Raw genomic sequence first — 14,687 nt, forward strand, 5'->3', positions numbered from 1 at the left:
CACCTACCACCACCTACACCTCACCTACTCCACTAAACCTAACCCACTACACCACTATCACCTCCACTTCACCTACTCCACTAAACCTAACCCACTACACCACTACCACCTCACCTACTCCACTAAACCTAACCCACTACACCACTATCACCTCCACTTCACCTACTCCACCTACCACCTACTACCACCTACTCTTCTATATATAGGAATCATTGTAACATATCAAGATATCAATCAATAATACAATCAATTTATTCTCTCTCTCTTTTCCTATACATTAATTCTAATATTTGTTTCTCTCTCTCTTTTCCTATATATTAATTTTAACAGGGTACTATTGTTCTTGTATTTTATCATTATATATAAATATGGGCGGAGGTGAAGGGTATGATACACAACCCTAATACCTATTCGTATTTTACCATAATCTAGCACTTGAAATTTTGACTTAATTCACTAGTTTCTAGATTTCATATGCATGTTGATTAGGATTAAACTGACACCATAGTTAATATTCTTGAATAGCAGTAGTAATATGTAAGCCATGCCCAGGTGTGAAGACTGGATGCAATGATCCCAATGGCCATCCTTGTATCTTACACAATCAAAAGCATCCTTGAAATTTATATCTACACCACATTTTTTGTCATTTCATAGGGAGGAAAGAGGCTGAACAAACCTCGTACTGACACTACACGTGTTCTCCAAGCAAGTGATCTAGCTTCTAAGAGAGTAAGATGGATGGGAGAAGTCAAATAAGCTGCTCCTCGCTCAGCAAGTTGGATTGAAACATATGATGCTTCTGGAGGTTGATTCACAAGACCTAAGTGCCTTCAAAACATGTAATAATCAAGATCAATAGAAGTTCAAAATCAAATGCGCACACTCTTTCAAAGACACAGAGATGCACCACAAGCAAGGCAAAGATCAATATTAGAAAATCATAATGCAAACACACTATCATTTACGTTAAATTAGACCATGGATGTCTACTTATGATAGGAGCTTAATAATTGTGTCAGCATATAGACAAGGAAAGAATTTAGAACGTGTAGCAAGAAAGTTCAAGCTTAACAAAGCGTTATCCTAATTATATGGGTCAGCTAACAAATTCTTTGTCATATCCCAGCTGTGTCTGGAGACATCATGTCTTCTTTTAAAGCCTCAATCAAGTGTTCCATCTGGCGGTACATATCAAGAAAAAAAAAAATGATGCAATAAAGAGAGTAGCATGATGAAAATAAAACAAATTATTCAATATTCATTGGATCCTAACAATGAAGCATGGAAATGGATACAAGATACAAATGCAATACGGATACGGATACGGATACGGCAATATGACAAAATCAAAAAAAAAAATTGGATACAAATATGGTCAAAATACATTGAAGAAAAAATTATGATTTTTAATATTATAATACACATGAGCTCAAACAATAGTAAGAAACCATTTTTTAGGAATTATATATTAATTTAAGAGCCAATAGTCTACTTCCTTCTCAGTTTATATGTTAATTTGATTAAATCTGAAAAAGTAGGGTCTACTTTAAATTCATTATTTTTTTCTTCAATAAGAAATAAACAATTATATGAAAAGCTGTTCTTGCATTTATTTTAACAATTATACCTTAATATTATGCAAAAAATTATTGCAATCTCAGTTTCTAACAGTTTGGATACATGACATTGACATACAATGTCCAATCAACCACAAACCATTGGACCCTTTAATCAACCGAAAGCTTTCTATGATCCATATGGTTACAACCAATTACCCGCATGTTACATAGCAACGAACTAGGGTTCATTAACCAAAGAGTCACCAATTGGTTTTAGGTTCCAAGAAACTGTGCCTAACCCTAGCATATTAAATCACAAGCAATTTCTAACCACCAACATTCAAATATAGAAGGAAAAGGAGAGCGCACCTCAGCGAAATATAGCAACCTCTAGCAATAGACTCTTGCAAATATTTATAGCAACAAAATATGATATCGAATGGAAATTTTCAGAAAAATAACTCAAAACAAACATGCTAACATAAAAGAAAAGTGAGCAAACAAAACCCTAATCACGACAAATTTGCAACGTACTTCTAATCATAAAAACTTGGCAAGGCAAAAATTGGCATTTAAACCAAAAAATTCAGCAAACTTACAGTGCCTCAATTATGTGAAAATTGATGGCAAAGATCACGATGAAGCCTAGTTATGCAATCAAAACAATTTCCATGTATGCAATCATGATGTGAAAGTGGAAAAGGTGCAATAGGCTTAAAACAAAAAGAACTCATGTTTCTATCATGTATAACCTCCAAAACATGCGTCACAATATAAGATTTCATGAAATAACCTCTAAAACATGTGTCACAATATAAGATTTCATGAATCATAAAACCTCGAGTTATCAATAAAAAAAATCCCTAGATTGAACAATTGCACAAAACTCATGTTTCTATCATGTATAACCTCTGAAACATGTGTCACAATATAAGATTTCATGAAATAACCTCTAAAACATGTGTCACAATATAAGATTTCATGAAACATAAAACCTCGAGTTATCAATAAAAAAAATCCCTAGATTGAACAATTGCACAAAACTATCCTAAACATGGCTCAAATGATGATTTTAGGAATATATTTTACATCATCATATTTCACGAAAGAATCAAAGATGTGCTGATGAGATCGTCAAATCATGAATAGATTCCTATGTAAACTCTGGGAGCTTCTATTTCCAGACACCAATTCCCCTCTAGTACACACTTAATGAATTTGGTTCAGTGGTTGATATCTGAATGGCGGCGATTCTGTTGATGTTGATAGTTCAAATGGTGAGAAATATAGTCGTCTTCCTAAACCTATGGTTTCAAGGTGCCTACGAGGGGTAAGGGAAGGTTGCGTGAGCGTGGGGAAGAGAGTTGGGTCATTGTAATGGACGCTGGGAAAGGGGGATAACATGAGAGGAAAGGATTGCGACAGGAGGGTACTAGAGAGGGAGCAGCAATGGGATGAGGAGGGGCTGCTTGTTTAGGATTAGGGTTTTAGAGGTGGTAGCGAGTGGTGACAAGTGGCGGCTAGGGTTAGGTTAGGTTTGAAGATTGAAGAAATTAAAGGTTTTTTTACATGAAAGGATGTGTACTGAACAAAACATTGAGAACAGATGTGCATGAATGTAGGTTGAGAAAAGAAAAGAAATGATCTTGTTTTTACACTATTATGTCTAAATGAGTAAGAAAGCAAAGCATGTGAGAGAGGGATACGAATGAGATTTCTTTTCCTTCTTGTATATTTTAAGAGGCAAACTTGCTATATTTTACAACCAATCAACTCATTTCTCACCAAATCTCACCACTTTTGGTAAGAAATGAAATAGGCTTAGTAAGAGAGTTCTCTTTCTCACAATTTCTCACTCAACTTATAAACCAAACATGAGAAAAGAGTACCTTGTCTCATCATTTCTTATCGTTTCTCACCTAATCAACCAATCCAAACGGAGTGGGACGTTAAATAATGCATAAACTCTAAGTTGAACCTCATTCCATTGCATGCTAAAGACATGCAACAAGTGAAAATCATGCTTTCCTAGTGATATAAATGCAGAGGGGTACCAAGTGGCAAAACACGTCAGAAGCACCGAAGACAAAGGGGATGACTAGGAGAAAGTAGTCATCTAGCCAAGAGAGAGAGAAGCAGAGAAATCAAGGTACTCAGCTTGACCTGGATGATGTATTCTAACTGTCTTGTAATGATAAGTACCACATTCTATGTATAGGAATAGCTGAAATAGAACAGGAATTTTCAAACTTTAAAGGATCACATACAGTTTCCTTTTGGACTAAATGTGAATTCAGTATCACATAGGGGCATACATTTTCCCCTTGCACGTTCAACACCTGCCACTAAATTTAAATCTAATTTTCCTTCAACTTGCAAGTCGAAAATAAACTAAGCACAAAATAATTTCCAATTCCAACCAACCTACATTGTCACAAATGGTCAAATTCCAGATTAACGAGGAAGCCAATAGTCACCTTCTGCACTAATGTTAACTTGAATTAAACCTTCCTTCAGCAACCACAACTACAAAAAAAATTGTGATTGCAACCCCATTTCCCATAGAAGGGATGAAAGGAAGGATAAGGAAAAATGCTTTATAATAGAATCCTCCTTTTAATCTCAATAAGAAACAACATTTTAGAACTAGTAAGTAGTAACTAGTAGGAAATTCTTTACATAAACTTTAAGGATCAAAGTAGTTGGAGGGTAGTACCTTAACACAATGGTACTGGACTGTCTGCTGGCTATTGATGCATCTTGATTATCATAAAAGTGACAAAGAAGATTCAAGCCAGACTGGTTTTCCACCTGTATTTTAGAACTATCAACGATACATCTCAATAATGTGAAGTTCATACTTTAATATTGAAAATTCAGAAAATAGTCATGGAGATAATTTAATGAGACAGCAGAAATTTCCCACCCATAGGACTCTCAGCAGCTTACATATATAAATTATTGAGCAGAAACAACTACTACATAACATGAAGCTGCCTTGACATTCTATCAATCCACAAATTATCCAAATCCAATATCATACACAAATAGAATGATCAAATTCATGTCTTGCACTTAAAGCACTATCAACGCAGAGCAGAAATTAAAGGAAAAAGGTAATATTGAAATTCTAAATGCAGCCTCTTTAGGACCTTATACAGTCAGGGGTAGGTTGGTTGGAGTCTTCATATTTTATAGATTTTTACAAGTTGGTATGCCATTGAACAGATTTATTTATGTCTTATTATCTTTTAGTGCTAAGGAGCATGCAAATTTCTAACATTACCAAACGTGACTTTTATGAGTCCCTGGATGTTATTTCGGGTCAACTAATATCGTTAAAAAAAACATTGTGATTTTTGTTAGGCCTAGAAAAGTCTCTGTCATCAAAGAATCAAAATTTCCTGTTGTACGTTGCAGTTCTGCTTAAGGAGAAGGCCAGCATCCTGTAAATATCTTATGAAAAGTTTCTATACTCCATAAGAGATGAATTCAAGGTGAACCCTTCCTCCTTCCTCTTTATCTTCTTCTCTTTACGGAGCAGTGAAATTAACATACCCTCAATACTATATTATCCACAACCTCTAAAAACAATCCCAACTTTAATGCAAAACCATAACCAATCAAGCTTAAATCAATCCCAACCCATTCCCTTAATTTAGACAGCAATTCCATACCAAAAACCATAAATCAGTAGCTGTCCGACTATGAAGAGGGGACACTTCACGAATACACATATCCTATGTTTGGACATGCTTCAGGACTCCTTTGTGAGTTTTTGATTTGGTATGATTTTAAAATGATGATTTAGGTTCAAGTAAAATTTATGAAAACATGAGGGAGGAAAATAAAGAAAATAAAAATACACCCACACACTTTCTTTTTTTTTTGATAAATAAAGTACAAATTTTATTAGAGAAAAAGCATCAAGATGATGCTAAAGAAAAGTAATCGCAGAACTACATATGAGCATGTAAAAACTCAATAAAATACACCCACATACATTGATTTCTCTTATATCTCTATGCCAAATTTAAAATCATATACATAGCGAATAAAAATTTTAAAAAATAAATTGTCATAGCCCTGCCGTGACCGTATCCTAATTTTTTCAAAATTTCCATGTACAGTGTTCGTACCCATGTCGGTGCTTGTCCTCTGAGCAGGATGACAACATCCAGTTGTTTTATGCATTTCAAACTTTAAAGTATCATAACTTTTTTTTTTATAGAAAAGGAGCATCAAAAAGATGCTAATGAATACAAGCAAGGCCAAAAGAACTACATCTAGACAAATAAAGGATCAACAAAATCTAAAAAAGAAAATAAACCCGGCTCCACTCTTCCCAACACCCAACTCAATAAAACCAACAGAAACTTAATCTTCAAATAAAGTATCATAACTTTCATTGTATACATCCAATTTTTTATAAAATTTACATTTTTGAAACATCTTTGTTGAGATCTATAAGACAAGATACATACATAAAATTATATCCAAAAAAAAAGGAACTAATAAATTTCTCAATTTTTAAAATTGAGAAGTTTGCCAATTCCGAGAAATTAGTCATTTTCTTGCAACTATGAAATATCTCAATTTTCAAAACCTCAAAAGTTGATCCCAATGACTAGAAACTGAGAATATTCTCGAAACTCTAAAATTCTCAACTTCAAAACTGTGAAAATTGTCAATAAACTCAAAACTAATAAATGTGAAATTTAAATTTAAAAAACTATATCTATATACATAAACTATGAAATTTATGGCACTACCCTTTTCAGGCACTACTCTTTTAACATATTTTATTTAAAATCAAACTATAACTATAAAATTTCTTAATTTCAACAAAATATAATAGTTGACTGATGAGAAATTATTGTATATTTTCTTTTTACATCCAACTTCGAAGTATTCAGGTTCTCCCAATATTTGATCCCAAAAAAGAAAAAAGTTTACCCATTACCAGAAAAGGTTTTTAAAAAAAAAAATAAAAAAAGGTGAAAATAAAAATCCATCTATTCACCTAGCTAATACAGTGAATCCGACAACTATGACTGTATACAGACAAATTTTGGCATAACTTCAATTCAAATGGCTGTCAAAGCACAGGTGTGTGTGATAAACACAGACCATGTGACATCAGTGGCTAGTAATCGCCGATGTAGCCCTGGACGACAATGCCAACAATCTTGGTAAGTGGCAGTGGGGTATTCAGATCCACTATGAAGAGCTTCAAGCGCATACAATTTAGAAAGAGAACAATGGATCTATATATATGTATATATAGAGAGACAGAGGAGGGGGAAGCAAAGGAAAGAGGGAGGAATTGGAAAATTTTATCATTAGCGCATTATTAGAGTGGGGTGATTTGGTCATTTGATGGGTAGTGTTTAGTGGTTATAAGAAAATGGATGGCACTTAATGTTGTATAAGTTCCATAGACCTCCAGTTAAAAACCAAAATAAATAAATAAAACTTGACAATATCAATCCACTTAAATCCCTTACAAGGTCTATCGCGGGAAAAAAAAATTCCTACAAAAAGGGACCACCACTTGTCCTGGTAAATTGGATATCCTTTCAACATTTTTTTCGTCAGTGGTTCTCTCTGCTGAATGAAAGACTGTAAATTAAGCTATGATTTCAAATAGAACAGAGTAACACTGAAAAAGTTAATTGTACGAATCAACTAAAAAGATATTCTTTCCATATGCTGCTGGCTAGGGCCATGTTTGCTGTAATATCATAGTTCATTATGTACATTTTAGAATATATCTAACTTCAGTCTATACCATTCCAGTTTTTGTTTGGCCAATTGCAAAATTCTACATCCACAGGGACAATAAGAACGTGAAGCTTGCAAAATCATAATATTAGAAAATTAGAACATAATTGTTTGCTCCTATAATAGAAACAGAGAATATGGATAATATTGTTCAAGATATGCATACACAAATAGATAAAAGTACAAACACACAGACACATGACAAACACACAAGTTCACGAACACAAGAAATGACAAACAAAACAAGTGCTTCATATGAACCAATTACATCACAAAGTACAGAACCTTGCAGCAGTTTGCCAAAATCGAGGAGGTTTTTATTGCATAGGGACCTGCCAAATTCAACTTTCCAATCACAAAGAGAAGTATGTCCAACGAAAGCTCAGTTACTGATATCCCGAACTGCAATTTGCCAAGATATGAGTTCATAAAAAACATAGTAAGCAATAATAAAATATAGAAATGACAATAAAGTGATTTATCATGATCCTGACCTCTTTCAATCTAGCATAAAAATGAACAGACACCCTAGGCAAAACAATTTCTGAACTTTTAATTTGGAACCGAGAGCGATAGTAAACACATATTTCAATTGGGTGAATGAATTCTCCCCTGCAATATTACAAATACAAGGAGAATGAACGAAAACATATTCATGTAAGAAAAGTAATTATATTGGAGCTAAAATTTACAGAGTAGACAAGGGAACAATTAAAAGTGGAATTTTGCGATTTACACAACATGACCACTTACCATAAGTTACTTCGGGCATCAAAGTAGCATATCACAAAACTTAATGTGCTTATAACTCTGACTTTAGCAAATAGAATTTGCACGATGAATTCAACGGTACTGATGCATGCCTGGAGCAGTGGGAATGTTTCCTCTGCATCTGGAAGTTCATCAACAATGGTCAAAATGACCTTGTCAACTCTAATATCTATACAGGGAAGATTTCCCTGTGAATTATGCTGCAGACTGGTTCTAGAAGCCTGCCCTGAGTACCTATCTAGCAACAAAACATCACGAGCTAGAGAAAAATCATGGAAGATTTTCCACTTGAAAGGATTTCCAGGCTTGCTGACAAACTCCGGAACCCCGTCAATAAAAGCAACGGCATGGTCATTCTTCTTGTTCACAAGGTAAAATGTATTCCTAGCCAAAAAATTGTACGAGTCTGACTCAATATCACCATCATGACTGTAAGATTTACAAGAAGATAATCTCCAAAGTGCCTGCCCACCATCATTAGTGCTGGATATATCAACAAAACCAGATCCTAGGCGACAATTCAATCGCAATGGTTCCCCTGAAGCACTCTTTGCATACAATGAAACTAAGGAAAACCACAAAACTGATGACTTCCATCTCTTTTGATTCTGATACTTCACCTAAGCATAAGTTCAATCAGAGATTAGGGATCTAATAATAATGGCCTCAGGCCAAGAAGAGTGATAAATAAATGCAAAAGTGAAAGAAAAAGATGGTAAAATAATTTGCTAATACATTCTTGTGAAAAAAAATCAATAAAGAATACATCCTACAATATCGAAAGTTCCATAAAGATGCTGCGTAGAAAGTAATGGAAATGCAAATTCTCCACATAAAATTCCATTTCCTTGCTTGCAAAGAGGGGCTCAGGAAGGTCAATTGCAAATAAGTTGCAAAGATTGCCACACGGACCATTTTTAATGAGATTCAGATGCGGATACTAACGAAGATCCTAGAAAATTCACAGGAACTTCTCAATGGGGATCAGGAACTACAGTTACAGCCCAAGAGTTCATCCAAGGGTTCCCCATTCTTCAAGCTTCAAATGACTGACTGTTAGCCTTCTTGATAGACAAGAAAAGGGTGCCAATCTTTCGCTAACCCTAGTTTTATTTTCATTTCTTTATCCCCTTGTGAATCCCACCCCCTCCCCATTTTGAGAAAAAAAGAGAGCATAGCACAAATGCAAGCACAAAAGGAGTTAAAAAACAGACCAAAAACCTCAAACTCAGTACGGAAGGATTGACAAAACAATATCATGAGTGTAAAAACTGAAAGAGTAAACCAAGCTTCAAACATCTCTCAAAACAAATAAGATCAATTGTTGAAGTTTGCCTTGTCATGGATCATATATTATCAATAAACCAAACCAAACAAAACTATGCATTGTGTCCCAGTGGAGTAGGGTTGGCCACATGAATCCTTTTTCTCCATTCAGCTCAATGCGTGTTTAGTTAAATTAAATAAATTTACATATTTTTTTACTATTGATTCCCATGTCAACTTAGGTCTTTCCCTCCCCCTAGCATCTCCATTTATGGTTCCTTACCATTGTATCTATAGGCCTTCATTGTACATGACCAAACCATCTTAATCAATTATCTCTCAACTTATCTTCAATAGGTGCTACTCTAACCATTTCATACATATAGCCATTTCTAATTATATATTTTCTAGTCTTATCACACATCTATCTAAGCATTCTCATATCAGCTACACTCACTTTATGCACATATTGTTTATTAGTTGCCCAATACTTTGTCCCATAAAGTATTGTTGGCCTCATAACGGTTCTATAAAAATTTCCTTTGAGTTTTGTTGATATTTGTAATATGCTAGACGTACTCCTCCACTTACTGCTTTTCAATCTTCACTTCATCCTTTTCACTTCTATTGTTGCTAAAGTTACTCTCCATATATTCAGTTTTATTTTTGACTCGCTTGCTCCTCTCTAAATTTTGAATTTATTGTTAATTCCTTTCTTAGTTTTATCTATTAGGACAATATCATCAGTGAATGACATACACCATGGGACACATACACCATGGGACATCATTCACAATGTGTTTAGTTAATTCATCCATAACCAAGGCAAATAGGTAAGGGCCTAAAGTAGACCCTTGATACAACCCTATAGTGATTGGGAACTCACTAGTTTCTCCCGCAAGTGATCTAATTGTAGTCACAGCTCGATTATACATGTCTTTTATCACATCAATATATCCTTTGGTTACATCTTTTTTCTCCAACACCCACCACATTATATCTCTAGGAACCCTAGCATAAGCTTTTTCTAGATATATAAAAACCATACGTAGATCCCTCCTTTTCTCTATGTATTTTTCTATTAATCTTCTTAGTAAATAAATTGCTTCCATAGTTGATCTACCAGGAATAAATCTAAATTGGTTCTCTAACACGGTTGTTGTTACCCTTAGGCGATGTTCAATCACTCTCTCTCACAATTTCATTGTATGGCTCATTAACATAATGTCTCTATAGTTGTTGCAATTTTGAATATCTCCTTCATTTTATAAACAGGTACTACAATACCTTTTCTCCACTCATCAAGCATTTTCCTAGTCATTAGAATTTTGTTAACCAAGACACACCCTCCTTACCTAATTTCATCTTCTTCAATGCCACTTCTACCTCAAACTCCCTTACTTATTCTCCAATTCTATCAACCCTTCTCTTAAATTTTCTAAATGTTTTTCATTTAAAAAAATCTCAAAGTAACTCTTCCACCTTTTTCTAATGTCCTCGTCTTTCACTAACACCCTAAAATCATCACTGATTATGTTCTTTTATTTTCCTTTCTCTTAATTTAGCAAGTTTGTAAATATTCTTTTCTCCATCTTTAGTATCTAATCTAGTATAAAGATTGTCATAGGTTGTTAACTTAGCATATCTAATTGTCCTTTTAACCTCCTTTTTAGCCGATTTTTATCGCTTAAAAGTTTTCCTCATTCTTATCCTTTTGCAAGTGTTTAAAACATTCCTTTTTTGTTTTAACTACGGCTTGTATCTCACTATTCCACCACCAATTTTCTTTAACCATTTCCCTTTGACTCTCCAAAGACTTCTTTTGATATTATTCTACAGCATTCTGCCATTGTATTCCATTTCCACATGTTATTAGCATTACCTTCCAAACTCCACATTGCTTCCCTAAGCATTTTATCCTTAAATATTTCTAACTTCTCACCATTTAGATTCTACCATCTAGTCGTGGGTTTTTAGTATCCTTTCTGATTTGATTTTGCCTTTTAATGTATATATCTAGTATTGTTAGCCTATGTTGTGATGTTATACTCTCTCCAGGATAACCTTGCAATCTTTACATATTAAGCAATTCGTTTTTCTTACAATGATATAATCTATTTGACCTACTTTTAAAAGTTATTAAGTGTTCTTTTCTCTTCTTTAAAGAAAGCATCAGTTACAAAATGCTACTGCGAAATCTAAGATGCTCTCTCTAGCCTCATTCGGTCACGAAAATCATATCCGCCATGTACCCTCTCGTACCCTTGCTTATCCTTTCCTACATGTCTGTTGAAATTTCCACCTATAATTATCTTCTCTCCTACAGGTATTTGTTGCATTAACTCATCTAGTTGCTCCCAAAATTGTCTTTTAATATGTTCTTCTATTCCTAATTAGGGTGTATAGGCGCTAATCACACTAATTATGCTCTCTCCAAATATAAGCGTAATTAGCATTATTCTATCTCCTATTCTTGTGACTGTTACTACCTTACATTTAAGATGTTTAGCTACAATTATTCGTACATCATTTCTACGTCTATCTTTACCAATATAGTAAATTTTATACAGTGTTTCTGTACCCTTTGCTTTATTACCTACCCACTTTGTTTCTTGTAAACATGCTATACTAATCTTCCTTCTAATCATAGTATCTACTAATTCCATAGTTTTACCTGTCAGTATTCCTATATTCCAAGTGGCACTGCTCCATTTCAGTGCCTTCCTCTAACACTACAACTACTCAACAAGAAAATTCATTGTTTTCTGCATAAATGTCAGAACCATATCAATCAGCGCTTGTTGATTCAAATCCAAGGAAAGCACAATTAAAAAGCATAAGGGATGGGGAATGGGGGATAACATTTAAAAAGTGTAACATATGTCTAGCAACAATCCAGGACTAAAGGAATTACAAACCGGCAGTGTGAAAACAACAAAAGGGTAAATATTTTCTTGTGCCACAGACTTCTTTTTAGGAAGTACGAGCGTGATCCATACGAAACTAAAATATGAGCTCATGAGATGGCAGAATAAGACAGTGGAGGAGCAATGAAATGTCTTAAAGCACCATAGAGCTACTGAACAGGAGCAGTATCTTGATCAACCATTTTTACCAAAATGACTTATATGTCATGAATTCAAACAAAGGAAGAGAAATTTAAAGTTCAACAATATTGATAAAACTTGACATTAACTTTGGCTCTAATCTAAGACAATTGAAGTATTTGAATTCAAAATTTTCACTACTTTTTCAAAAAACTTAGGCTTATCACCCATTTTGAAGAAACTTCTGTCTCATTTCAATGACAGTGGAAGCAAACAGATGCTGCAACCAAGATAAAAATCTGGAGGCAATTCCAGTAACATTTACAACCCATAAGGCACTTCGGAACAAAAAATAAAGTAGATTAATGACTCATGAGAGTAGGGGGAAGGGCCTTGATATGTCTGCCACAATTAATTGAGATCACTTTTTGGAAGGAGTAACCCATAATTAATTTGGTTTCAACTTAACCTATTACAACCAGAAAATCGCCATAACAAGGGGGTGTAGTTCAATAAAGGGATTTGTACGTGTTAGCATGCACATTTCAGCAACTGCCACATGCCTTGTTAACTACAATGAAAGAATTCCAGAACTCCAACTGACCTAGCAGCCACAATTTTGAGTAGATATTTGTAGAGCTCCTATTTGGTGTTCAAACACATGCTATGGATGAACTAGCCTTCAATAAGGAAACTAGTATTTACCAAGCTTATATGTTGGATGGAACTTGAAGTTCCAGAAATTCCATACCCTGAAAAGAGCCCTTTCTCCCACAAGAGAATAATGAATTGTGCCAACCAAATTGTACTTGCTTTCTACACCTTCAACTGACATATACATGTGCTGATGGACATCTTGGATTGCAACAAGAGCTCCTAAACCAGTCATGAAGTTCTGTTAAGTTAAATTTCCCTCATATTTCTCTGGAAAGAAATCTATACTACAACAAAAAGCTTACAGAAAAATAAAAATACCATCAGGAACTGTTTCATCCAAACTTCTATCAGATTCTTGGTTACTGGACCATTGCCTTTGTTCAACATTGCCAGATGTCTCCTTGCTGAAAACCCCGGACAAAGATTCAACAGTTGACAAAAGCATCTGATGCAATAAAATCAAGTTAAGCCAAGTGACTTGTGCCTATTGCCTGAAGTAACATTAGGAAAAGGTAAAACAAGTTAACCATCCACATCTTCTCAGAACAGTACACAAAGCGTCTGTGACATCAGACAACTTGCATTAATTTATGCTTCAATTACTTATAAAGTCTCCTTTGATATGCTTCTAACAATGACTTATAAAGCATTAGTAGCATCAGGCCCATTGTGTTGGGGCCTTGAAAACCTCCAAGGAATAGTATTAGTAACACACAATAAAAATATAGCTCACCTGTATTTCAGGAAGAGAGATTGTCATATCAAAACCTGTAATAGAACCACTACCAAGCCAAATCTGATTTAAAAGCTGAGGTCCGACCCCCTCTCCCAGTGCAGGCTTCTCAACAGCAATGGATGCACTTAACTGTTTCAAGATATAGTTTTGGCGACTTAAATGCAGGACTCCAGACACTGAATCATCCACAGGAGACTCCTTTCGGGTGCCACGAGGGCTTGAGCAATTTGCATCATCAAGAACTGAATGAATCCCATCTGTATGTTGAAAAGCTACTGTAGGACCTCCATGTACAGAGTGAGAAGATGAAGAAAAATGAGGAATCTGAATTTGGTTGGTTTGCTGCCCCTCAATTTCATGAAGGATTTGTGAAAGAATGGACAAGCGGGAAAGATCAAATGAAAATCTTTTATTCGTATTTGCCAATTCAAGGTTCAAATGAAAATCAGCCTCAAAGTGAAGTTCTTTAAGTGCACCTGCATAAGAGTAGAACATTCAACAAACTCTGCATATTTTATAACATACAATAGGAATGGAGATAAATATACCAGATTCATCTGTGGCCACAAGAAAAAGAGAAAATTGAGAAAGATCTAAGGTAAGCGCTTCCAACTCCTCCCATATCATTTGTTGAATGGTATTTTGTTTCCCTTGGCTGGGATAACCATCCTGTACAGCCATATCTTCACTAGTTACAGTAGCCATGTGCTCTTTAGACGATTGTACAACATGTACAAGATTTACGATGCAACGAAGGTACGAAGAATAACATTCAACAAACATCGCCAATGCTGTTGTTTCAACAAATATAGAACCACCCTGTTCCAAAAAACATTTTCACACACATCATACAATTTGACTTGG

At 34.7% G+C, this 14,687-nt stretch overlaps 1 protein-coding gene across 19 annotated transcripts in view; it reads right to left on the reverse strand.

Moving 5' to 3' along the window:
- The window catches only part of LOC114274607 (vacuolar protein sorting-associated protein, putative (DUF1162)), a 71,167-nt gene that overhangs the window by 28,046 nt on the left and 28,434 nt on the right, over positions 1-14,687 (reverse strand). For all 19 annotated transcript variants that reach the window (XR_014328143.1, XR_014328142.1, XR_014328147.1 and 16 more), the window contains 9 exons: positions 14,372-14,642; positions 13,821-14,299; positions 13,406-13,532; positions 13,182-13,306; positions 8,100-8,737; positions 7,841-7,958; positions 7,632-7,748; positions 4,279-4,373; positions 680-831 (listed from right to left, as the gene is read on the reverse strand). Coding sequence is in view for 3 of the 19 variants with exons in the window: in XM_028216570.2 (XP_028072371.2) it covers positions 680-831; positions 4,279-4,373; positions 7,632-7,748; positions 7,841-7,958; positions 8,100-8,737; positions 13,182-13,306; positions 13,406-13,532; positions 13,821-14,299; positions 14,372-14,642 (2,122 nt within the window). In the remaining 16 variants the exon portion in view is untranslated. The remainder of the gene's footprint in view (positions 1-679; positions 832-4,278; positions 4,374-7,631; positions 7,749-7,840; positions 7,959-8,099; positions 8,738-13,181; positions 13,307-13,405; positions 13,533-13,820; positions 14,300-14,371; positions 14,643-14,687) is intronic.

The sequence above is a fragment of the Camellia sinensis genome, chromosome 4, assembly GCF_055761805.1.
Source record: "Camellia sinensis isolate YWXY chromosome 4, ASM5576180v1, whole genome shotgun sequence".
Lineage (NCBI taxonomy): Eukaryota > Viridiplantae > Streptophyta > Magnoliopsida > Ericales > Theaceae > Camellia > Camellia sinensis.